Genomic DNA, 26,870 nt, shown 5'->3' with positions numbered 1-26,870 from the left:
TACTGAAAGAGTCATGACAATACATAAAACAGAGATGAATGTTAACAATTTATTCCCCACCTTAAAAACATTGTTTTGCTGTACAAATGTTTATAAATAATAATTACATACAATTCAAAAATAAATGTAAAACCATTTAATAAACTTGTTTTATTTACTGAAAAACAAATAAATCATAATAGAAGCTTTTAATCGAGAGTGTCAGTGTGGTTTTGCAGCACATTCTTTAACCCTTTCAGTGCGGGAACCGAATTTTAATGGCCTTTGCAAACAGTTTGGATCCAGATGAGACGCCACAGAACGTGGCGTCTCATCTGGATCCAAACTGCTTGCTATTATGATAGTATTCTTTGAAAAAAAAATCGAAGAAAATGCTATTTTAGAAATTCTGCAGACGACATTTTAGCAGACAACAAATTTCCCAGCATGCAAAGGGTTAAGATTATTATGAGCATTTTTTTAAATTCACACATGCCATTTTGTTGTTAATATTCAATAATGGTTTAGTTATGAAGTCAGTAACATATATGAACATGTTTGTACCTTAAAAATAAAAAACTTAAAAAATTATCAAAACTCTGAAGGTGTTTTAATCACTATTTTAATAACCCATGTTGATTTAGTACATCACTGTTTGGTAGGTCTATTAGGAAGTTTTGGTTTCCCACAATGCCTCAGTCCTCCTCAGCTGTCACTCCCTCCATGGCTGCTCCCTTGCTTATAGACTTCTTTGTTTCCACAGCAATGACCTTGACTTTCTGAATGCTGTCTTCAAGGTCACCTGAGTCCCCCTCCCCAGCAGCCTGCTTGCTTTGTAATCGGGCTATGACTAGGTCTGCAAACAAGTATATCAAGTTTATTCCTTTATTGCATATACCGATGGAAAGAATCTGCCTTTGAAAAATAAACAAGAAACCGTTGGAGACAAGTGATGCTCCCCAAAGTTTGTTTTTTTTGTCACAATACTGCACTATATATTCAGATAAAAGGAAACGTCTTGAGGGCACAGTAGTTGGGGGGACAAGAATTTTTTTATATAAAATTTCAAAGGGCCATCACTCTGTGAAAAATCATCCAACCAGAGCCCGCTGATAATATGCACATCTCCTCTTAGTAGTGAAGCTTCCCATAAAGTTTCATTGAATTCCGGTCATTAGTTGCTGAGAAATAGCCCGGACAAGAATTGCACTATATGTACAGTTAATGGAAAATTTCAAAGGGCCATAACTCTGTGAAAAATCATCCGACCAGAACCCGCTGATAATATGCACATCTCCTCTTGAGGGAAGCTTCCCATAAAGTTTCATTGAATTCCGGTCGTTTGTTGCTGAGAAATAGCCCGGACAAAAATTGTGCACGGACAGACAGACGTACAGACGAAGCGGCGACTATATGCTCCCCCCAAAATTTGTTGGGGGAGCATAAAAAAGTTTGTGCATATAGTACAGGCATGAGGTATACTATTGCTTCTTTTTCAAGGTTTACAGAAAGTCAGCTTACAATTAAGGCAAGTTTAATTTTCGATCTTGATCTATATACACATTTAATTTATCATTTAACAAATGCAGAAAAGGACATACACTTTTATCAATGCTGCATATCACAAAAATACATAAATTGTCAAAAAGCTGAAGTTGTGCAACATGGGTTTCTGCCAGTGTGAGGGTGTAATATGACCTACTGCAGGGCTTGACTTATATCTGTGCAATATCTTCGGTGTATAAACCGATCTGTACAGTACATACACAAACAATAGGGGAGATGTTCTCAGACCCTGTACTGATTGAGGATGTATGTGATACTACACGGTGCTTATACAGCCATACTGAGGGACAGTTGTGCATTCAAAGTTATGGGACATACACAGAGCTGTGCATGTCAGGAGATGGTCAAAGATCTTGTTCTGGGCCAATTAGGCATAGATAAGACTACACAGATATATTAAGAGCTCTGCATGTCAGGAGATGGTCAAAGATCTTGTTCTGGGCCAATTAGGCATAGATAAGACTACACAGATATATTAAGAGCTCTGCATGTCGGGAGATGGTCAAAGATCTTGTTCTGGGCCAATTAGGCATAGATAAGACTACACAGATATATTAATAGATAAGACTACACAGATAGATTAAGAGCTCTGCATGTCAGGAGATGGTCAAAGATCTTGTTCTGGGCCAATTAGGCATAGATAAGACTACACAGATAGATTAAGAGCCTCGTTTTGGAAAAAATTGGCTCAATAAATGTGTGTAAAGTGTGGTCTCAGGTTAGCCTGTGCAGTTGGCACAGACTAATCGGGGACAACACTTCACGCCTAAACTGGATTTTGTTAAGAAGAGGCATCCTTTAAACGAAAAGTTCCATTAAAGCGGAAAGTGTCATCCCTGATTAGCCTGCACTGACTGCACCAGCTAATCTGGAACAACACTTTATGCACATGCATCATCCAAGTTTTCCCAGAATGAGTCTCATGTACGGGGCGTACTCAGGGAGGTGTGCATACATAGGTGGCTGCCTACAGACCTCGTAGAGACCCCACAGAGGCATATCTGCCCTCCAGTAGAGCCGTCAGCAGGTCTCCTGTCTCCCCCTCCGACTCCCAGCCCAACATTACATGCACTACAAGCCAGCATGTGATTTAAACAACTTTAGCTTTGTCACAAATGTGACTTAAAAATACCAACAAAAACCCCACACTGATTTGTTACAGGCATAGATGCCATGCCAATTCCTATGCTCAAGAAACATTAATCAGAAATAAATGCAAGTGAAATTTGTGTCTTGCAAATCTACACTTCATGGACAATACATATTTGAAATTTCAACTGCTTGAGAAATGTGGAAGAAGTTCCTTCCACAAACTTAGTATACTTATAAGGAGAAACAAACAGACAAACCGAACCACAAACTACTAGTAAACAACCGAAAGATGACTCAATTATACCTATTGTCAAACTTTAAAAAAATTATAACTTTAAAGAGATGATTTTATGTTGTGGAAAAAAAAGCAGTAAATGAGACTTTACAATTTAACAAAAGGCACATAAATATATAAACAGACCATAAAATCATTTCAAATAAAACCATTGTGAAAGCTGCCATAATTTAATATACATTCTTAATAATCTTCACATGCTATGTACATTAGAACAGCCCTTTAGAAAAAACAGGGCTTAACGCATGTTCGAAAAGTGTTGTCCCACAGGCTAATCCGGGATGACCCTTTCTGCCTGGAGAGAATTTTTGTTTTAAAGAGATTTTCTTTAAATGAGAACTTCCATATTAACAACACGTTACACATGTGCATTAAGCCCTGTTTTCCCAGAGTGCAACTCATTGTAATAATGATACATACCTTGCAGATTGATTAATTCCTGAAACTTCTCTGGCTCCAAGTGGTTCTTGAGGAATGTGAGTACCAGGGGTACACAGCGACCTGGCAGGTGCAGGATTGCCTGTGTGACCTTGTGGAAGAGGATCACACAGGTTAGGTGCAGGGTCATGGCAGGGTCTGTCTCAGTGTGCAGCTGCTCCAGCAGGGTCTGACGATGGGTGCAAGGTCACCTGTCTGTGTGCGAGAGTTTATGTTTATAACCCATTTATTTAACCCTTTGCATGCTGGGAAATTTGTCGTCTGCTAAAATTTTGTCTGCTGAATTTCTAAAATTAGCATTTTCTTTGATTTTTTTTTCAAAGAATACTATCAGAATAGCAAACAGTTTGGATCCTGATGAGACGCCACGCTCTGTGGCGTCTCATCTGGATCCAAACTGTTTGCAAAGGCCTTCAAAATTCAGTTCCAGCACTGAAAGAGTTAAGCTTCATTGCATCAAAATTTTAAGGCTTATTGAAAAGATCTCGAGTTATTTTCCAGGATAGAACCAATACTTGGTATCATTAGAGGAGATCTTACAAACGCTCCAACATTGTGGATTGAACGTTGCAAGGCGAACACCACACCTAATATGCCATGGCAACCATTGAGTGTAAAAGTGGGAGAACAAACAGAGAGGAAGAAGACTAGGACTGTACAAAACAACATTGCAAAGGAGTTTGTGACAGAACATACATTATAAAAGGGGGTGGATTTCTTTTTTATGAGAATACTTGATAACTGGAGACATTTGATATCTATTGAGCATTTCTGACATACTGCAATCTCCAGTTAAAGAAGTTTACTTGTGAGACGTTTACTGTGAGAAGATAAATTGAGCAACGTTTTGGGAAATCCTGGATTATGCAGTGTGCATAAAATGTCATCCCAGATTAGCCTGTGCAGTCCAAACAGACTAATCTGAGACAACACTTTCCGCTTGTATGGCAATTTTAGTTTGAAGAAAGTCTCTTTTGAGCGAAAATTTAATTAAGACCCAAAGTGACATTCCTAATACACCTGTGCAGACTGCACATTCTGATCTGGGACCACACTGTATGCATATGCATTAACCCTTTCAGTGCGGGAACCGAATTTTGAAGGCCTTTGCAAACAGTTTGGATCCAGATGAGACGCCACAGAACGTGGCGTCTCATCAGGATCCAAACTGTTTGCTATTCTGATAGTATTTTTTGAAAAAAATTGAAGAAAATGCTTTTTTTAGAAATTCAGCAGACGACATTTTAGCAGAAGACAAATTTCCCAGCATGCAAAGGGTTAAGTCCAGTTTGTCCAGAAAAAGTGAAATTGTAAAATCAGTTTTAGTGTACAGACAACCCTGCTTACTTCTCCTTCTTCTTGTCTGGTTTTCTCAACAGTATACCCAGATGTGCGGGTCCACACAGCAAGTCCAGATGGCCAAAAAACTCATCAAGGCTCTGAAATCAGAAACATGCCATCTCACACAATCTAGTTTGCATACGATAAAAGGTTGCGCTTGCAAATTTATCGTTTGTAATTTAATATTGTTCTAAAGTAAATCAAACAAGACTTTTGTTAACCTTGACATGAAACAATCACTTCGATTTTCAAAGACAATCAGTGGACTATTCAGTTTTTCTATGCCAGTCTGTACTAACCTTCCCATTCAGTGAGCTATTCAGTTTTTCTATGCCAGTCTGTACTAACCTTCCCATTCAGTGAGCTATTCAGTTTTCCCATGACAGTCTGTACTTACCTTCCCATTCAGTGAGCTATTCAGTTTTCCCATGACAGTCTGTACTTACCTTCCCATTCAGTGAGCTATTCAGTTTTCCCATGATAGTCTGTAATGGCTCTGGCAGCTTTGGGATCAGTTTAAGTCGACTCTGTAAAACAGAAATATTTAATATTAAAATGATAAACAATTGAGACAAATTTACATAAAGCAAAACTAGTGCTTCAATTACAACAATTACGTCCAGTGATAGATGTTCACAATTAAAATTAAAAGTACATGGTAAGTGAGTTAGATTATTTGAGAGTGCACATACAGTATTCATTATTTTTAAATTTAGTTTTTCCAGACCTTGTAAGCTACATTTTAGCTAATAAGAACATACCTCAGTGGGTCTCGTCCACCACAGAATGCATGTGATCTGTTGCTATGAACATACCTCAGTTGTGAAGTGGGTCTCGTCTCCACAGAATACATGTAATCTGTTGCTATGAACATAACTCAGTTGTGAAGTGGGTCTCGTCCTCCACAGAATGCATGTGATCTGTTGCTATGAACATACCTCAGTTGTGAAGTGGGTCTCGTCCTCCACAGAATGCATGTGATCTGTTGCTATGAACATACCTCAGTTGACAAGTGGGTCTTGTCCTCCACAGAATGCATGTGATCTGTTGCTATGAACATACCTCAGTTGTGAAGTGGGTCTCGTCCTCCACAGAATTCATGTGATCTGTTGCTATGGACATACCTCGGTGGTGAAGTGGGTCTCGTCCTCCACAGAATGCATGTGATCTGTTGCTATGAACATACCTCGGTTGTGAAGTGGGTCTCGTCCTCCACAGAATGCATGTGATCTGTTGCTATGAACATAACTCAGTTGTGAAGTGGGTCTCATCCTCCACAGAATGAATGTAATCTGTTGCTATGAACATATCTCAGTTGTGAAGTGGGTCTCGTCCTCCACAGAATGCATGTAATCTGTTGCGATGAACATACCTCAGTTGTGAAGTGGGTCTTGTCCTCCACAGAATGCATGTGATCTGTTGCTATGAACATACCTCAGTTGTGAAGTGGGTCTCGTCCTCCACAGAATGCATATAATCTGTTGCTATGAACATACATCGGTTGTGAAGTGGGTCTCGTTCTCCACAGAATGAATGCAATCTGTTGCTATGAACATAACTCAGTTGTGAAGTGGGTCTCGTCCTCCACAGAATGCATGTAATCAGTTGCTATGAACATACCTCAGTTGTGAAGTGGGTCTCGTCCTCCACAGAATGCATGTGATCTGTTGCTATGAACATACATCGGTTGTAAAGAGGGTCTCGTCCACCACAGAATTAATGTAATCTGTTGCTATGAACATAACTCAGTTGTGAAGTGGGTCTCGTCCTCCACAGAATGCATGTAATCTGTTGCTATGAACATATCTCAGTTGTGAAGTGGGTCTCGTCCTACACAGAATGCATATAATCTGTTGCTATGAACATACCTCAGTTGTGAAGCGGGTCTCGTCCTCCACAGAATGCATGTATACTGTTGCTATGGACATACCTCGGTGGTGAAGTGTGTCTTGTCCTCCACAGAATGAATGTAATCTGTTGCTATGAACATAACTCAGTTGTGAAGTGGGTCTTGTCCCCCACAGAATGCATGTAATCTGTTGCTATGAACATATCTCAGTTGTGAAGTGGGTCTCGTCCTCCACAGAATGCATGTGATCTGTTGCTATGGACATACCTCGGTGGTGAAGCGGGTCTCGTCCTCCACAGAATGCATGTGTACTGTTGCTATGGACATACCTCGGTGGTGAAGTGTGTCTTGTCCTCCACAGAATGAATGTAATCTGTTGCTATGAACATAACTCAGTTGTGAAGTGGGTCTTGTCCCCCACAGAATGCATGTAATCTGTTGCTATGAACATATCTCAGTTGTGAAGTGGGTCTCGTCCTCCACAGAATGCATGTGATCTGTTGCTATGGACATACCTCGGTGGTGAAGTGGGTCTCGTCCTCCACAGAATGCATGTGATCTGTTGCTATGAACATACCTCAGTTGTGATGTGGGTCTTGTCCTCCACAGAATGCATGTAATCTGTTGCTATGAACATACCTCAGTTGTGAAGTGTGTCTTGTCCTCCACAGAATGCATGTGATCTGTTGCTATGAACATACCTCGGTTGTGAAGTCGGTCTTGTCCTCCACAGAATGCATGTGATCTGTTGCTATGAACATAACTCAGTTGTGAAGTGGGTCTTGTCCTCCACAGGATGCATGTGATCTGTTGCTATGAACATACCTCAGTTGTGAATTGGGTCTCGTCCTCCACAGAATGCATGTGATCTGTTGCTATGGACATACTTCAGTTGTGAAGTGGGTCTTGTCCTCCACAGAATGCATGTGATCTGTTGCTATGAACATACATCCGTTGTGAGGTGGGTCTCGTCCTCCACAGAATGCATGTGATCTGTTGCTATGAACATAACTCAGTTGTAAAGTGGGTCTCGTCCTCCACAGGATGCATGTAATCTGTTGCTATGAACATACCTCAGTTGTGAAATGGGTCTCGTCCTCCACAGAATGCATGTGATCTGTTGCTATGGACATACCTCACTGGTGAAGTGGGTCTCGTCCTCCACAGAATGCATGTGATCTGTTGCTATGAACATACCTTGGTTGTGAAGTGGGTCTTGTCCTCCACAGAATGAATGTAATCTGTTGCTATGAACATAATTCAGTCGTGAAGTGGGTCTCGTCCTCCACAGAATGCATGTAATCTGTTGCTATGAACATACCTAAGTTGTGAAGTGGGTCTTGTCCTCCACAGAATGCATGTGATCTGTTGCTATGGACATACCTCGGTGGTGAAGTGGGTCTCGTCCTCCACAAAATGCATGTTATCTGTTGCTATGAACATACCTCGGTTGTGAAGAGGGTCTCGTCCTCAACGGAATGCATGTGATCTGTTGCCACGGCGTTCAGGACCAGGTTGGTGATGTCTGTGCACACAGTCCTCAGCAGGTGTCTCACTAGCTGCTCCTGAACGTCCTCTGCAACGGGGAGAAAGACATATTTTTATTTAAGCTCAATTAAATTAAAATCCAAAAGCTTATAGAATCGCTCTTAAGTCCATTTCATGGGTAGAACCAATACTCAGAGTCTAAAATGGAGATCACTTTCACAGTGGGGACCTCATGGTCGCTTGGAGGACACGATATCCACTATGCCACAGCAATGATTAAAATGTATATTGTTGAAGTATCTCATGATATATCAGTTAAAGATTGTACAATTAGTCTTCAAACTTGCAGTTCAGGATATCATATTCAAAACTGAGGTTGCCCATATACAAAAGATGACCTACACAATTCATAAAAATATCATTTACCATAATTACTCTTTTGGACACTTATTTTCAGACTCCCTCTTTTTTATACCAAAATACCAGTATTTTGTGACTTATTTTTCTGACAATCAGAATTTCACCTGTTATTAATGACTCTAAAATGTTGGACTCAATACTGTCAATGGAAACACCAAAGGCTAGAAAACTGACTGTTATACCAGAAGGAGCACAATACCTGGCATGAGTTTGAGTCCCTTCTCAAAGAGTCGAAAATACCTGGCATGAGTTTGAGCCCCTTCTCAAAGAGTCTACAATACCTGGCATGAGTTTGAGCCCCTTCTCAAAGAGTCTACAGTACCTAGCAGGAGTTTGAGTCCCTTCTCAAAGAGTCTACAATACCTGGCATGAGTTTGAGCCCCTTCTCAAAGAGTCTACAATACCTGGCATGAGTTTGAGCCCCTTTTCAAAGTCTACAATACCTGGCAGGAGTTTGAGTCCCTTCTCAAAGCGTCGACAATACCTGGCAGGAGTTTGAGCCCCTTCTCAAAGAGTCTACAATACCTGGCAGGAGTTTGAGCCCCTTCTCAAAGAGTCTACAGTACCTGGCATGAGTTTGAGTCCCTTCTAATAGAGTCTACAATACCTGGCATGAGTTTGAGTCCCTTCTCAGAGTCTACAATACCTGACATGAGTACGAGTCCCTTCTCAAAGAGTCTATAATACCTGGCATGAGTTTGAGTCCCTTCTCAAAGAGTCTACAATACCTGGCAGGAGTTCGAGTCCCTTCTCAAAGAGTCTACAATACTTGGCAGGAAATTGAGTCCCTTCTCAAAGAGTCTACAATACCTGGCATGAGTTTGAGTCCCTTCTCAAAGAGTCTACAGTACCTGGCATGAGTTTGAGTCCCTTCTCAAAGAGTCTACAATACCTGGCATGAGTTTGAGCCCTTTCTCAAAGAGTCTACAATGCCTGGCATGAGTTTTAGCCCCTTCTCAAAGAGTCTACAATACCTGGCATGAGTTTGAGTCCCTCCTCAAAGAGTCTACAATACCTGGCATGAGTTTGAGCCCCTTCTCAAAGAGTCCACAATACCTGGCATGAGTTTGAGTCCCTTCTCAAAGAGTCTACAATACCTGGCAGGAGTTCAAGTCCCTTCTCAAAGAGTCTACAATACCTGGCATGAGTTTGAGCCCCTTCTCAAAGAGTCCACAATACCTGGCATGAGTTTGAGCCCTTTCTCAAAGAGTCTACAATACCTGGTGTGAGTTTGAGTCCCTTCTCAAAGAGTCTATAATACCTGGCATGAGTTTGAGTCCCTTCTCAAAGAGTCCACAATACTTGGCATGAGTTTGAGTCCGTTCTCAAAGAGTCTACAATACCTGGCAGGAGTTTGAGTCCCTTCTCTAAGCATCTACAATACCTGGCATGAGTTTGAGTCCCTTCTCAAAGAGTCTGCAATACCTGGCAGGAGTTGGAGTCCCTTCTAAAAGAGTCTACAATACCTGGCATGAGTTTGAGCCCCTTCTCAAAGAGTCTACAATACCTGGCATGAGTTTGAGCCCCTACTCAAAGAGTCTACAATACCTGGCATGAGTTTGAGTCCCTTCTCAAAGAGTCTACAATACCTGGCATGAGTTCGAGTCCCTTCTAAAAGAGTCTACAATACCTGGCATGAGTTTGAGCCCCTTCTCAAAGAGTCTACAGTACCTGGCATGAGTTTGAGCCCTTTCTTAAAGAGTCTACAATACATGGCAGGAGTTTGAGTCCCTTCTCAAAGAGTCTACAATACCTGGCATGAGTTTGAGCCCCTTCTCAAAGAGTCTTCAATACCTGGCATGAGTTTGAGCCCCTTCTCAAAGAGTCTACAGTACCTGGCATGAGTTTGAGCCCCTTCTCAAAGAGTCTACAGTACCTGGCATGCGTTTGAGTCCCTTCTCAAAGAGTCTACAGTACCTGGCATGAGTTTGAGCCCCTTCTCAAAGAGTCTACAGTACCTGGCATGAGTTTGAGCCCCTTCTCAAAGAGTCTACAATACCTGGCATGAGTTTGAGCCCCTTCTCAAAGAGTCTACAGTACCTGGCATGAGTTTGAGCCCCTTCTCAAAGAGTCTACAATACCTGGCAGGAGTTTGAGCCCCTTCTCAAAGAGTCTACAATACCTGGCATGAGTTTGGGCCCCTTCTCAAAGAGTCTACAGTACCTGGCATGAGTTTGAGCCCCTTCTCAAAGAGTCTACAGTACCTGGCACGAGTTTGAGCCCCTTCTCAGAGTCTACAATACCTGGCATGAGTTTGAGTCCCTTCTCAAAGAGTCTACAGTACCTGGCATGAGTTTGAGCCCCTTCTCAAAGAGTCTACAATACCTGGCAGGAGTTTGAGTCCCTTCTCAAAGAGTCTACAGTACCTGGCATGAGTTTGAGTCCCTTCTCAGAGTCTACAATACCTGGCAGGAGTTTGAGTCCCTTCTCAAAGAGTCTACAGTACCTGGCATGAGTTTGAGCCCCTTCTCAAAGAGTCTACAATACCTGGCATGAGTTTGAGCCCCTTCTCAAAGAGTCTACAGTACCTGGCATGAGTTTGAGTCCCTTCTCAAAGAGTCTACAATACCTGGCATGAGTTTGAGCCCCTTCTCAAAGAGTCTACAAAACCTGGCATGAGTTTGAGTCCCTTCTCAAAGAGTCTACAATACCTGGTGTGAGTTTGAGTCCCTTCTCAAAGAGTCTACAGTACCTAACATGAGTTTGAGTCCCTTCTCAAAGAGTCTACAGTACCTGGCATGAGTTTGAGTCCCTTCTCAAAGAGTCTACAATACCTGGCATGAGTTTGAGTCCCTTCTCAAAGAGTATACAGTACCTGGCATGAGTTTGAGTCCCTTCTCAAAGAGTATACAATACCTGGCATGAGTTTGAGTCCCTTCTCAAAGAGTCTACAGTACCTGGCATGAGTTTGAGTCCCTTCTCAAAGAGTCTACAGTACCTGGCAGGAGTTTGAGTCCCTTCTCAAAGAGTCTAAAATACCTGGCATGAGTTTGAGTCCCTTCTCAAAGAGTCTAGCGTTGGTCCAGAGAGCCGTGAGTCTGTCCTGTAGCTGTCCGTGAGTCTTCTTGCGTGAGGCAGCCGTGCCTGTAGACTGCAGGAACACGGAGTGGGCCACCTCCTGGTACTGCTTTGTCAGCGGCCTTAAGGAAACACAGGGGAGAGAGGGGTTTATAGGTGAATTCAGGGGGGGAGGAGGGTTGTTACAATGTGTTAGAAAAAAACTCGCTTCCAAATCAGGCAGACACTCAACTGCGTCGCTATAAAAGCTTGCTTATATAGCAAGGCAGTATAAGTTCTCCTTATACCAAACCCTGCTACATACACCCCCTCCAATTGCAAAATCCTTCCATGAATTTCCTACTGCCACGACTTCTAAGGGACGTCTGACACACGACCACAGTGGCGATCGAATCCAGGACCTCCGGGTTCCAAATCAGGCAGACACTCTTCCACATCGCTATAAAAGCTAGCCAATATAGCATGTAATTTTATAAATTTCTCAGGAGGGATTATGTCAAAGTATGCAAACATGCGAAATATCTTCTGAGAGCTTTAATTACCCAGGCTGGGATTATCAGGCCTTGCTGAGCATTAGACCAACCTGAGCAGCTGCTGAGCTATTTCTGCCACAAGTTCCTCGGGGCATTCCTTCAGTGACTCCTCCTTCCTGAGTACACCCTCAATCTCCTCCAAGGTCATGAACTCTATCTCCTGTGACCTTGACTTGGGCTTAGAGGTCGTCACCTCCTCGTCTGACCCCAGGTCATCGCGACTCTTGTGACCCTTCTTCTTCAAGGACTTGGTCTTGATTTCACGACCCTGGGTCCCAGTCAATGTCTTAGTGCTGCCACTGCCGGCTGCAAATACACTTCACATAGCCCTTAAAATGTCAATTACACCCCAAATAGCCCTTATTAATGTCAACCACACATCACATAGGCCCTATAAATATCAAATAAATATCACATAGCCCTTCTCAATGTAAAATCATGTCACATGGCCCTCATAAATGTCAAAAACATATCACATAGCCCTTCTAAATGTCAAATACATGTCACATGGCCTTCATAAATATCAAATACATACATGTATAGCCCTTATAAATGTCAAAAACATGCCACATGGCCCTTTATGAATGTCAAAAAACACATCATATAGCCCTTATAAATGTCAAATACACATCACATAGACCTTATATGTGTCCAATACACATCACATAGCCGTTAAAATGTCATATACACATCACATAGCCCTTATAATGCCAAATACACATCACATAGCCCTTATAAATGTAAGGCACACGTCACATTGCCCTTATAAATGTCAAATACATGTAACATAGCCCTTATAAATATCATATACATGTCACATAAGCCTTATAAATGTCAAAGACACGTTACATAGCCCTTATAAATGTCAAACACACCTTACATAGCCCTAATAAATGTCAAATACATGTCACAAAGCCCTTATAAATGTCAAATACACGTCACATAGCCCTTATAAATGTAAAACACACATTACATAGACCTTATAAATGTAAAAGACACGTTACATACACCTTATAAATGTCAAATACATGTCACATAGCCCTAATAAATGTCAAATACATGTCACATAGCCCTTATAAATGTCAAATATACGTCACATAGCCCTTATTAATGTTAAACACACATTACATAGACGTTATAAATGTCAAATACACGTCACATAGCCCTTACGTCAAACACACGTTACATAGACCTTATAAAAGTCAAATACACGTCACATAGCCCTTATAAATGTTAAACACACGTTACATAGACCTTAAAAATGAGCCTAGCTGTGGGAAAATGCAGGCCTCACAGAGCAGGACTCAAATGTTTGAGTCACTTTAACATTCAAAAGACGGACAGATGGACACCACAGGGTGAAGGATGACAAAATAACCAACGTAACCAATAACAATTTTTTTTTACAGGTCAGATTTGGAATCTCTGCTGTAAAATGAGATTTTAAATGAATTAAAGGGTGGCAAATGCTGTAATAAAAAGAACATGCATAAACTGTAGTTGTTTCCCTTGTTTGAACCATGCTAAATCCTTAAAATGTCTATTTCCAGTAACTGTGACCTTCACCTGTGACCTTGACCTTTGACCTAGTGACCTCAAAATCAATAGGGGTCATCTGCGAGTCATGATCAATGTACCTATGAAGTTTCATGATCCTAGCCCCAAGCGTTCTTGAGTTATCATCCGGAAACCACCTGGTGGACGGACCGACCGACCGACCTACCGACCGACATGAGCAAAGCAATATACCCCCTCTTCTTCGAAGGGGGGCATAAATATATTCAAATCTTTTTCAGTTATTGTGGTTATTAGTTTTTAAGAGGATGAAACGCTGGACGGAGTCCACATCTATAGGCCCATCAGGGGAAACAAGGCTAGGGGATTAAACCTGATTTTGTTTCTGTTGACAAATGACCCCGAGTGCACATGTACTCACCAACAGCCTTCTGTCTGCGCTGGTCCTTCCTGTCATCTTTGGTCTGGCCAGATTTACCTCCCCCGGTGTCCTTGGTTTCCTTTGAGCGAGTCTCGCCACCACCGTCAGCACCGATCTTGAACACAGGGTGGCTCTTGGCGTCCTGTACACAAACCAGCAGCCTCATAACAGCTATCAACAACAATCTTATATTGATCTGGTCTAAATTATAATGGAACTAAACCTATTCTTAACATCATGGCATTGTTTTTTTTCTCTCCATAATTTGTATCTACATTTTCACTGCAGAGGATAATAACCAAATTATTTTTAAATCTGATTATTTTATGTCTCCAAGCAATTTGAGAGTAAATGCTGAACAGCACAATTTTTAAATTAACATTCACAAACAGTAGTATACATAAATTTTATTTTCAAAATGCTTCATAAAGAAAAAGTTGATACAAATTAAAAGTAATGTCATGGTCTGTGCTCAGATCTCATGTGATAAGTCTGTTTGTGAATACCAGCAAATGTAAAATCCGAGCCTATGATATGTTAAACCTTCCTTTTCAGTATTGGCCGAAATTTTAAAGTTAATACGAGTCTCAGTCTTGGAAAACTATACTTAACCCTTTGCATGCTGGGAAATTTGTCGTCTGCTAAAATGTGGTCTGCTGAATTTCTAAAATTAGCATTTTCTTCGATTTTTTTCAAAGAATATTATCAGAATAGCAAACAGTTTGGATCCTGATGAGACGCCACGTTCTGTGGCGTCTCATCTGGATCCAAACTGTTTGCAAAGGCCTTCAAAATTCGGTTCCCGCACTGAAAGGGTTAATGCATGTGCATAAAGTGTCGTCCCAGAAAAGCCTGTGCAGTTTGCAGTAACTACATTTTCCTTTCTTCTGGATTCTTGTTAAGACTTTGTTTCAACGAAATATTTCAAGCTGATATGAGCCTCCCTCTTGTAAAATGAGGCGTAATGCATATGTGTAAAGTGTCGTCCCAGATAAAACAGCGCAGTCTGCACGGGCTAATCAGGGACAACACTTTCTGCCTAAAAGGGATTTTCACTATGAAGAGACTTTCTTCATGGAGAAAAAATCCATACAACATAAAGTGTCTTCCCCCTGATTAGTAGGGCTGCAATGGATATCCGAAATATCCGAGATTCGCGGATCCAAACGAGGATTCGCGGATCTTACCGTGGTTGGTAAAATCGGTTTCGAATCCGGATCTTATTTGAGTTTAACCTTTCCTTTGTGGTAATTGTTTATTTCGCCCTAATACCTTCGTTAAATTGTTTCTTTCTGTTTGAAAGGCTGACAGGTACGTATTTTGTCACAATTATCACTACTTTTTCGACAAAACCATGGTACAACACAGTCTACTTTCGTTTTCGATGGTGCAAAATGGTGCAGAAGAAAATTCACGATGCACCTAAACAATTAAAATCCTTGGTGTGGAAAGCATTTCCGGTTTTATCAGCATACTAATTCTGGCTTATAAGTGGTCGTTACGAAGTATTTTATTGATTCTTATTGCAGATTGCGTGTGACGCGTTTATTCCTTGTTAAAATACAGCATTATTCATATTATATCTGGCTGACATAGATGTGTTTAATATGAGACATTATTATTAATGCTTGTCGTTAAAATGCTGACACTTTTCGTGTATGTGCGATTTTTATAGTTTTTGAGAAATTTGCGGAATCTGGACTCAGGTATAAAAGTTTGTTTGAACAACGGAAGTCCAATTTTTTTGCATCTACTTAGTATTTGTTTTTGTTTTTGATGTCGTTATTTCTGCTTCCACTACTGCTGTTGCGGCTGCAGCTACTAATGCTGCTAAAGTAGTATAAATATTAGTAGCTGTAAAGTATATAATAATAATTATTTCTTTTTTTTCATAAAAAATATATATAGATTATAATTTATTTTGCGTATTTTTACTTTCAAATTAGGATTTGAACAGATATTCGATATCCGAGCTTTTGGATTCGAATTCGGATGCGATTGAAATTTTGGATTCGCTGCAGCACTATCAGCATGTTTGGACGGCACAGGCTAATCCGGGGGGACCCTTTACGAGCATGCATAAGGACCGTTTTACCATAGCGCCTTTCACAGAATTGCATACCTTCTCTGCCTTCTGGGCCATGAGGTCTGGGAAGGGTTTGGAGCATTGGGAGATGAGTTTCTCACTGGCCACGATGGTATCACAGCAGACCAGCGCCCCAGGGTGCTTCCTCAGGCAACCTGTCAGGAGTGAGCTGGCATCTTGGGCAGACAGAATGGACGGCAGGATTGGCTGAAAGGAAACAGAAGAAAATATATGTTTGCTCTACCAGACCCTAAATAGCTATTGTCTACTTAAATGTTCACCTTCTATAATATTGCAGAAACTGGGACACAAGTCACCATATAAAATGTAAACTTATTTTCATGACTTGAACCATTCAATTTAAAAAAGGCTTTGAATACTTGAACATGAAAATGTGTGCACCTTTTAATGAAAATGTTTCTTAATACAACATATCTGAAAAGTTGCTGACATACAATCAATCATCACTAACACAGATCTCTAGGCCCCAAAACATGTGAATGTTTTGATAATACTGATATTATATAAGTGTCATTCTCGGAAAAGTGGGCTGAATGCATGTGCACAGGAGAATCTGGGACGACACTTTCCACTTTCATTGAATTTTCCGTTTAAAAACAGTCTCTTTTTAATGAAAATTCAATTAAGAGGGAAAGTTTCGTTCCAGATAAGCCTGAGCCGACTGCAGGGTTCTGGTTAGGGTTAGGTGACACTTTACACACACGCAATAAGCCCAGTTTTCCCAGAACAAAGCTCATATTTACAACTCCCAGTACATTCACAGACCTTGATATCGACCCAGGTGCCGGTCTCCAGGGCCTCCTCCACTGCGGTCTCCACCCCGTCCTGTATACCACGCCCCACACAACACGTGCTCAAGTACACAATAGGCTCACCCGGGAAACGCTTGCGAATGAAGTCCTTCGGATCGGATATTCCTTGTCGCTTCATAGCATCATATTCTGCAAACAATCAAGAACTTATATCAGAGACACAAAAAGCTTACAAAATTGGAAGGAATGAATGCAAAAACTCAATAACAAAAGTTACTTTTAATTTTTATTTTTATAAACATACAAATCTCTTTGTATTCAAGCATACACATGAACACAGATATTATCAAATTCTTCTATCTAATATTCTTTCCATGGTACCATATATGTTGACCAGAAAAGATCCAATGTCAATGGTGGAAACCCCAAGAAGAGCTGAAACACACTATCATTAACAGAACATGGAAAATCCAATACATTACGAAGGAATCAAGAGGACATGGTATATCAAACACACGGTAGCAGGGGTATACCTAGATATCCATTCTGCTTGTAGAAGCTATCTACCCAGTTGTTCTGTGACTTGGTGTAGATGTGGGGTATATACGTGGCCTTGTCTTGCCGGCCCCCTGACAGACTGCCCGCTAGTCTACCTGCCTTCACCAGGTCCTCAACTATCGCTGAAACATTAGTTTTTAGTTGAAACCCATTTATCATAGCTTGATAGCATCAAAAGCCTGAGGCTTCTTGAGACGTTCTTGAGTCTGTTTCCTGAATAGAACCAGTATTTGGTGTCTTTGGGGGAGATCTAAAGACTGCTTCCACAGTGGGGATCGAACCCATGACCTCACTGTCACTAGACGGACATGACATCCACTATGCAACATTGACACTAAAGCATTTCATACAAAATACTCAGTACAGGCCATATTAAAACTTGCTTTGATAAAATTGGGATGAAAAATGTACACGAAAATAAAAATTGGTTGGCTAGATTATGTCAAATATATTTTCATTAAAACATGACAAAGTTAAGAAATTAAGTATAACATGCAAAACTTATTACTATAACAAGCAAATTCGTTGAATTGATATCCCCCGCCAATATGCTTCTTTACACAAAAGTGTTATATATGACACTCAAAAAAGCAATTTTTCAAGATCCATATATATACTCATACCAAGTTTCAATGAAATCCGCCAAAGCACTTCCAAGATATGGCTCCGGACGGACGGAAAGGCGGAGGGACGGACAACGCCGAAACAATATCCCTCCGCCTTTGGCGGGGGATAATAATTTTGCTGTAAAACTAGGTTATGTAAAAAGTAAAAAGTGACTTACAATAAAACATTCTCTCCTGAAATCTGTACTGATGCAGCAGGGTTCCTATCTGAATTGGTCTGCAAAATATTAGAACAGTAATATGATATGTTAGCTGAAAGATTAAAGAATGAAATGATCAAACATGGAAAGTAAGACACATTATTTGTATACATGGATTGTGTTTTAAACTGCCTGACTTCATGTGCATAATAATATTAGTTACACAGCTTTGTACTGCTTGTGATACAGAATCAGTGACTTAACCCTTTACCAATTAGATATGTATTTTCACGCATTTGTAGTCACTTAGAAAGTTAATTTTAATTACAGGCCTTTCTTACTACTTGTATATTCAAGTTTTTTTAGGCTTCATTGAAAATCTTAGATACTGATGAACAGCAAACAGCATAAAACCTGAACATACTGCGAGTAACTCACAGGCTGTTCTGGTTTTATGCTGTTTGCACTTAGCCATTTTCACTTTGCTTGAGAGTGGGAAAGGGTTAATATTGGAAGAAAGCACAGTTGGAGTCCAATATAAACTAACCACCCTGTTTCACACTGCACGCATGAGTAAGAAGCAGTGTAACGATTGTATTTTTATCCAGTTCCTCAAATATCAGCATAAAAAAGCTTGAGAAAAGTTAGCTATAATGTATTTAATGATGTCATCTTGTTTGTTTTTTTAGTGGCATCTTTTAACGTTTATGACGGATTATGAGCATAATTGATCTAATATGGAAAAATAAACAGCCAGTGACCACACTTAGCCGATGAAAAAAGAGCGTTTGTATGAAATAAGATAAATGGACACTTCCTAACAAAAATCAATTTGGGCAAAGTTTTTTTATAAGTTTCTTTACAAAAATTGTGTGTAATTGTATTCTTAAAAGGATTCCAAAGACTTTGTTTAAACATTTGATTGGTTGGGTTTTCCAAAGTCTTGCACATCCTGGACAGGTCTTTTCACAAACAACAGCAGTATGTGTTACCTGGTGATGGCACTGAAGGCCCCTCGTATCTGTGCTCTCATGCGGGCTATGAAGGCGTCAGTAAAGATCACGTTCTTGTCATAGCTGTCTACCTGTCCCTTTACAATAGTTCCCAGCCGGGACAGCAGGTTCTGAGAATACAAAGACTCTATGGTTAATAGATAAAACCCTCCAATGGTTATGGTTAATAGATAATATCTCATCTCTTACAAGAGTGACCTAATCTGATTGGCTTAGAGCGGTCACGTGCCCATGAAGTATTTTCCATACACCCCAAGTTTCCATACTACCTGAGTGATGGAGTAGTCGGTTGAGATATAAGCGTTACACTCTCGTATGGTATAAAATTACTGAGGGTGTATATCCCATACACCAACAGTTCCTAACGGGGTAACTAATAATACCCTGAAATGGTTATGGTTTTGCACAGAGAAATGTTCATGCAGGATACCACACAATTTCTTTTATTAGTAAAATATTGGCCCCTTTAAAATTGTTTGTTTCATATATTGGTGCAATCGGTCATAACCATCATTAAAAACAGCGCTAATTAATTCCTAATATTTCAAACACCTTTAAGGTTACCATACTTATATGGTAAGCAGGCTTGCCAGTTACATAACTTAGCATAATCAGACTCGTTCTGCCAAACAGTTGGCATTGTTGTCTGAGAGACCGGTGGTAAGCATGGTTACCTTGGCAATGAACTCGGCAGGCAGGTCATACTGCTTGGTGAGGTCAGGGATGGTCACATGACCTTTGTCCTGCAGCGTGTCATTTACCTCCTCGGCTAACCGGTCCAAGTAGCTCCTGCAGACAGGCAGGACTGTGTGGGTATGAGTCGTGTTCTGAGAAAACTGGGCATAATGCATGTGCGTAAAGTGTCGTCCCAGATTAGCCTGTGCACTGCGCACAGGCTAATCAGGGACGACACTTTCCGCTTTTATGACACTTTTCGTTTAAATGAAGTCTCTTCTTAGCAAAATTCCAATTAAGGCGGAAAGTGTCGTCCCTGATTAGCCTGTGTGGACTGCACAGGCTAACCTGGGACGACTCTTTACGCACATGCATTATGCCCAGTTTTTTCAGAACACGACTCGTATTACCAAAATAATTCAATAAATCAGGACTGCTTTAAGAAGTTCACAAGACACATAGATTGTCTGAACTGTTCTTTAGCGATAGAATAGTTCCTTTTATATCCCTCCCAACAAATCTATGGAGATCAGGTGCAACACAATTCACTTTTATTGTATTTTGTGTGTAAAGGACGTCTATACTTAGGAAAAATGCAGTCTAGGCGGAAAGTTTCGGCCCTGATAAGCCTTTGCAGACTGCATCTGGGATGACACTTTACACACATGCAGATCAATTAAACCAACCCACTTATAAGAGCACCGACCTGTGTATGAGCTGCCCCAGTACCAGAGAGAGGCTGCTGTCCTGGTAGACTACCTCCGTGGCCTTGCCCTCAACATGGCTGAAGTCAACATTCAACACCTGCGACAACTCCACCAGGTTGATACGGCCTGAAAACATGCACAGCTGTCAGTAAGGTAGGAATTTACTAATGGATGATTATTGAACTTTAATGGAAGCCTAGACCTTCACCTTCAAAAAATGTGGTGAACATATGTGGCAATAAAAATAGCCACAATATGTATTATCATTGGCATTAATTATCTGAAGCAGTATTAAAACAACAAACCATCGGAGACGGGTGATGCTCCCCAAAGGTTTTTTGTCACAATATTGCACTATATATTCAAATAAAAGGAAACGTCTTGAGGGGCATTACTTTGGACAAAATATGCGCATCTCCTCAAGGTAGTTAAGCTTCCCATAAAGCTTCATTGAATTCTAGTCAGTAGTTGGAGAGAAATAGCCCGGACAAGAATTGAACTATATGTACAGTTAATGGAAATTTCAAAGGGCCATAAGTCTGTGAAAAATCATCCGACCATAGCCAGCCGATAATATGCACATCTCCTGTTGGTAGTGAAGCTTCCCATAAAGTTTCATTGAATACCCGTGATAAGTTGCTGAGAAATAGCTCGGACAAGAATTGCACTACATTTGTTTATGTACAATGGAAAATTTCAAAGGGCCATAACTTTGTAAAAAATCATCTGACCATAACCGGCTGATAATATGCACATCTCCTGTTGGTAGTGAAGCTTCCCATTAAGTTTCATTGAATTCCCATTATAAGTTGCTGAGAAATAGCCCGGACAAGAATTGCACTATATGTACAATGGACCATTTCAAAGGGCCATAACTCTGGAAAAAAATCATCCGACCAGAAGCCCCTGATACTGGCTGATAATATGCACATCTCCTCTTGGTAGTGAAGCTTCCAATAAAGTTTCATTGAATTCCGGTCATTAGTTGCTGAGAAATAGCCTGGACAAGAATTGCACTATATGTACAGTTAATGGAAAATTTCAAAGGGCCATAACTCTGTGAAAAATCATCCGACCAGAAGCCCCTGATAATATGCACATCTCCTCTTGGTAGTGAAGCTTCCCATAAAGTTTCATTGAATTCCGGTCATTTGTTGCTGAGAAATAGCCCAGACAAGAATTGAACTTTATGTACAGTTCATGGAAATTTCAAAGGGCCATAACTCTGTGAAAAATCATCCGACCAGAACCGGCTGATAAAATGCACATCTCCTCTTGGTAGTGAAGCTTCCCATAAAGTTTAATTGAATTCCGGTTATTAGTTGCTGAGAAATAGCCTGGACTAAAAATTGTGCACGGACGGACGGACAGACAGACGGAGCGGCAACTATATGCTCCCCCCCCCCAATTTTTTTTGGGGGAGCATAATAAATTCAGACATTAAAAGTTAATATAAGTAGAAACAAAATCTGGACAGATTATAAAATACTTCCCAAACATTGATGTATAGTTTCACTACATCTGCCAATATTTTGCAGCATTATAATTATTGTAATACTCAATTTTTGCATTTCCCATGGTGTGGGCTTCTATTAAATGGATTCAATGGACTCACCAAAGCTGAAATAACAAAATACTTTTCTAGCACTTGCCAACTCCAAGACCGTACCGTACTTCACCATGTATCACAGGCAACCATGTATAATGCACACCAAAATTTTTGAATGCCAAACATGGTGTCTTTTAGTATTATGGATATTTAGGAAGCCATGATATTTTTTTGGCAAATCAGCACTTTATCATTGTATAACGCACACCAACTTATTAAATTGAAATTTGGGGGCTTAAAACTGTGCATAATACATGAAAAAGTACAGTAAAAGCAGCCTTTTTCTATGACTGTGCAGAAATGAGTAGTTACCTCCATGAACGAGCAGTTCTTCCTTGATCTCCTTCTTGAGCTCCTGTGGTGTGATGTACTCCTTCCCGTCTACTGTGTAGATCACTTCCAGCAAGCCTCGCTCTATCAGCCCTGCCACTATCTCTATCACGTTCCTCTCAGACAGTCTGCAAATATGTCAGATAGTGTTTTCCTCTATACAAAGTTCATATAATAACACAGTTAACTTACGCAATCTGATTTTTTTACCTTATTCACCAATTTCCTTAACTGATAAAAACAACATAAAAAGAACCTTACAAGATTTACAATGTGCTTCATTTTATACAAGCGTCCACATAAATTCCAATCTATTAGTGATAATCGCAAGGGGTAGATACTGCTTTTGGTGGAATTGTTATAGATAGGTTTCAACAAAATTGATTGTTTCTTATTTACATTGTGTGCAAGAATGGAAACCAGCTTAATTGTACGTGTTTTCGTTTGTGTCAACAGACTTGGAAAATCATAATACTTATATACAAAATATCTGGGTTATAAACTTACTAATGATTAAGATCTTAGTGTTTATGGTCTACACATGCAAACATTTATATCTGATGAAAGTTGTGGATTAAAACTGAACTAAAACATATCTAAGTCGTAAATTTCAAGCTTTCCTGACCTTAATTTAAGAACAAGAACAAATGAAACAAGTTGTTTTAAGTTAGTGGTTTGAAATCCTCTAGACAGCTTTAACAAAATGTGATAAAATTCCCACTTTGGCGGGAAACCAATCGTCCCAGTGTGACCAGTATGTGTACAAAAGAGGTGAGGAAAGAGCAACTTGATTATCTTGTTATTTTTGTTTTTAAAATTGTTTTTCAGTTTCAGTTACACTCTGAGATTAGACCTGTACAGTCAAAAACACAAGTTACAGCATAATTTTTATCTGCTTTCTGTTTTTGAAAGCATCACACAGCTCCTTCAATGTTTTGTCATTCAGGTCTACACCTTAAATGCAGGTAAGCATCAGGTGAGTAAGTTTAGTTTGTGTGAATGTGCTGCGTAATTGGGAGCACAGCAGGTTCATGGTACTGAATCCTCGCTAAACCACAGCAGTGCTTGTTGGTATAATACACATCAGCTGGACGAGTTGCAAAATTAACGGTTTGGGATCGGGTCCGTTTGCTTTGGGACAGTGCTGAAAAACCCCTGCACGCTATTGACCCTCCGGGTCGCTGGGAGTTACAACTGGTTATAAGATTTTTCATGGAAACTCTGCCGTCCGATTCCAGGTGGCACTTAAAATGGGCAACATAAACTATTTTCTGGCATTAATAAACACAACAGATCATAAATGTATCCTTAATGCGAAAATTAAAACAATTTACCTTATGTGATGTGCTTGCAGAATAATTATATTAATCCAAGTTTCAAACAAGTCAATGGTTCATGAAAATGTTTTTTGCAATTGAAAACGCCGAGTATTCTAAACTTGAAAATATATATGTATACATCGACTATGTCCAGAATCCACAGCTAGATAGATCTCGTTTTTAATCAACAAATCGTGCTACATCGACTCTCTCCGGATACTCGGTAAGAAAGATTTATTAGTCAATTCAATAACTTTGGTTTGGGTTTGATTACGCCTATGGTTTTTATCAACTTTTTGTTTTGAACATTTATCTTTAAAGTACCTCTTCTTGAACCTCACCTCTTTCCGAACCCTTTATTTGTTTACATTTCATACGCATGCGCGCACACGCACTGCGTCACCGTTTTTTGTGTATTAGTAATTTGTTTAAGCAGACGCGCACATAGCGGCAAATCAACGAAAATGCGTCAAAAACCTGTATAATAAGTAGATAGATCATAAAACACGTAAAAATCATAGTATTCCTTAATGCTTTTTACATATGTAATGATTTTCATTAAAAAAACTAATAAAAACATGGTCTTATTTTCGTTCTCAAATTTGATTGACAATTTACACTAATCAGCTGCTGTAATAAGTCACGTGACAATGGTCAAATTATGGGGCGAATTAATTTTTAATGGCGTACACTGAAGGGTTCAAACGCAGGTACTCATTGTTTGGGCGGCATTGAAAGTTTTACATGATATGGTGGTGCTGGAAACTTGCAAAAAATCTGTTATCAAAAGAGGATTAACATAAAAATATTTGGTAGCCCATAAAATTTACCTACAAAATGATAAGAGGCAAGTTTTCATCTTTATTTTATTTCTTCATTTACATATACATAATATGTATACATACAGATACATAATACAGCAAGTAGTCTGATGTACACAGTCAATATCATAAATTAATGTAACAGTACAGGCACCTTGTACTTAAACAAAAACGCCGGTCCGCAGTGTTCACTTTTCCAGTTGGGTGACGTTTCGAGGGGACGGACACGCTACTGACCACCGTGTTCGGCGAACACCCGAAATCGCCGCGATTGCACGCTATCATTAATTGGAACACCCGTGATCACCGCAATGCTGGGCTGCCACCGTAAACACCTGTCTGCAAGTCATTCACGCGTTTTAAATGTAAATGTACAAAAGAAAATCATATACTACACGTAGATATTACATGTATGTGCACATGAATGCTTACTTAAATTCAGACAGTACATAAAGTTGAAAACGTAAACGATCAATACTATTGACTCTTATGGTGTTAATCAATGCAATTGCCCTTTTTAACAACAAATACCAAGTTTCAAAGAAATCAAGAGAGTATTAAATCATTTATTTACTTGTGTCCAACTTTAAGTACAGTCCGAATTTATGTATTGCATCCGTATGTTACGACACTTGTGTGCAGTCAGTATACAATACAATAATTGTTTCAATAATGAAGGAACTGATACAGCGTAACAGTAACGATACAGCGTGTTTACATTATATTTTATTAACAGGAAATGTCAATGCCAAATAATTCGCGAGATACCCCGGTACTTTAGTTAAAATTCACAACGAAACTTTTAATGGAAATTAAATGATATCAATGTTGTACCCGCTACGAAATTCTTATTTACAAATATATACACCCACGCCAATGTTCGCGCACTTTTTATCTGGACAAAGAAATTCATTTATTTAATGTAGAATTTATAACCTAAAAAAGCTGTACACAACGCGTGCAAACCGTGTCAGGTGATTTACGCATGTTGCAATACAACGGTCTGGATTGGGAACTTGTTTCATCATATCTTTAAATAGAACCATAATGCCGAAATGCATTTGACACTTTCGAAAAATTTCAAACATTTGTGTTTATGACTCTTATCGTCTATATTACCCACCCATAATTTGGTTTTAAAAATATAAATCGAGCATATATGGGATTATTGATTAACAGTTGCTCCTTTAATAAAATCATTAATTGACACTGTAAACTAATTAGCAGGTGTTAACCGCGTTCACACGGTTGTAATTAATATTCATTTTCGGTTTTGTTACCGTTTTGAAGAATCCGCTATTGTTTTGATTTATTTAATGTTCGGCGTCCTTGGATATTTAACGACATCAACAACGTTGTCGCTATTACTGATTGTTGCGGTTAACAAAGATTTCCAAATTGCGAAATGACGTTGCATCATGTGCGCAAACTATCCAACCGGCTCTCATTATATTATTAGCAGACGACAAATGTTGATTCTGATTGGATGATTAAAATACACTGTTACTGTTTATAATTGACATTACCGCAAGTGATCGGTGACTGATTAGATAATTGATTGCACTTTGTTATCGGCTTATAAGCAATATACAGTGTACAAACACATGGTCAGCCTGTGTATTCTACGTATGTCTATCAATAAACCGGGCTACCGCTCTTATAGATTTATAGTAGCCCGGCGGGCGTGAGCTGGAAAATCTCAGTAGCCCGATGAAAAATTTTGGTAGCCCCCGGGCTCCGGGCAATGAATTTGTCGGACACTGATACCTATGCATAAAAGCTCAGAGCATTCAAAAAGAACACAATTTCACATCTTGCAAGCTGCATCAAGTGCATGGGGAGAGGACTTTAAATGGCGGTCAAATAGGCATTGAAGCGCAATTTTATTCAGAAGAAGGCGTATATATTAAAATAAAAGTTGAAGTCACTTCGTAACAGAGGCAATTGGTAGTCTATTTCGGACGAAAATTTCGGATGACTGAATACGTGGATATGTATTGTATATAAAAACATTAAAACAGTCAATAAAGTGTGAAAGGTTATGTCTTTTTACGATAAACATGCGTTAAGAAACTATATTTTTGTATTCAACATACTTAAGTTTTGTCGTCGATTCATGTGCTTGCTTCAAATCTGCTTGCAACTTCAAAATGTCATCCCAAGTCGCCATGTTGGTATTGCTCAACGGAAACACGTAAAGTATCCCGAATGAAGCTAATAGGACAAACAAGCTATATTTACTATATTTACAGCACTTA

At 39.7% G+C, this 26,870-nt stretch overlaps 1 protein-coding gene across 1 annotated transcript; it reads right to left on the bottom strand.

The window, feature by feature from the left end:
• Positions 1-35: 35 nt before the first annotated feature.
• On the bottom strand, positions 36-26,790 carry LOC127849773 (E3 UFM1-protein ligase 1 homolog). Its single transcript, XM_052382525.1, has 22 exons — positions 26,709-26,790; positions 24,767-24,951; positions 22,455-22,600; positions 20,533-20,659; positions 19,826-19,940; positions 19,131-19,261; positions 18,157-18,215; positions 17,348-17,494; positions 16,828-17,003; positions 16,078-16,248; positions 13,956-14,097; positions 12,070-12,325; positions 11,448-11,608; positions 8,006-8,136; positions 7,696-7,869; positions 7,200-7,373; positions 5,774-5,947; positions 5,158-5,238; positions 4,718-4,809; positions 3,353-3,558; positions 2,521-2,616; positions 36-835 (listed from the first exon to the last, which is right to left on the bottom strand). Exons 2-22 carry the CDS (start codon positions 24,895-24,897, stop codon positions 675-677), a joined length of 3,051 nt encoding a protein of 1,016 aa, XP_052238485.1. The 5' UTR covers positions 24,898-24,951; positions 26,709-26,790; the 3' UTR covers positions 36-674.
• Positions 26,791-26,870: the final 80 nt, after the last annotated feature.

This window comes from Dreissena polymorpha, chromosome 11 (assembly GCF_020536995.1).
Source record: "Dreissena polymorpha isolate Duluth1 chromosome 11, UMN_Dpol_1.0, whole genome shotgun sequence".
Classification (NCBI taxonomy): domain Eukaryota; kingdom Metazoa; phylum Mollusca; class Bivalvia; order Myida; family Dreissenidae; genus Dreissena; species Dreissena polymorpha.
This window is presented reverse-complemented; position numbering and strand designations above follow the sequence as displayed.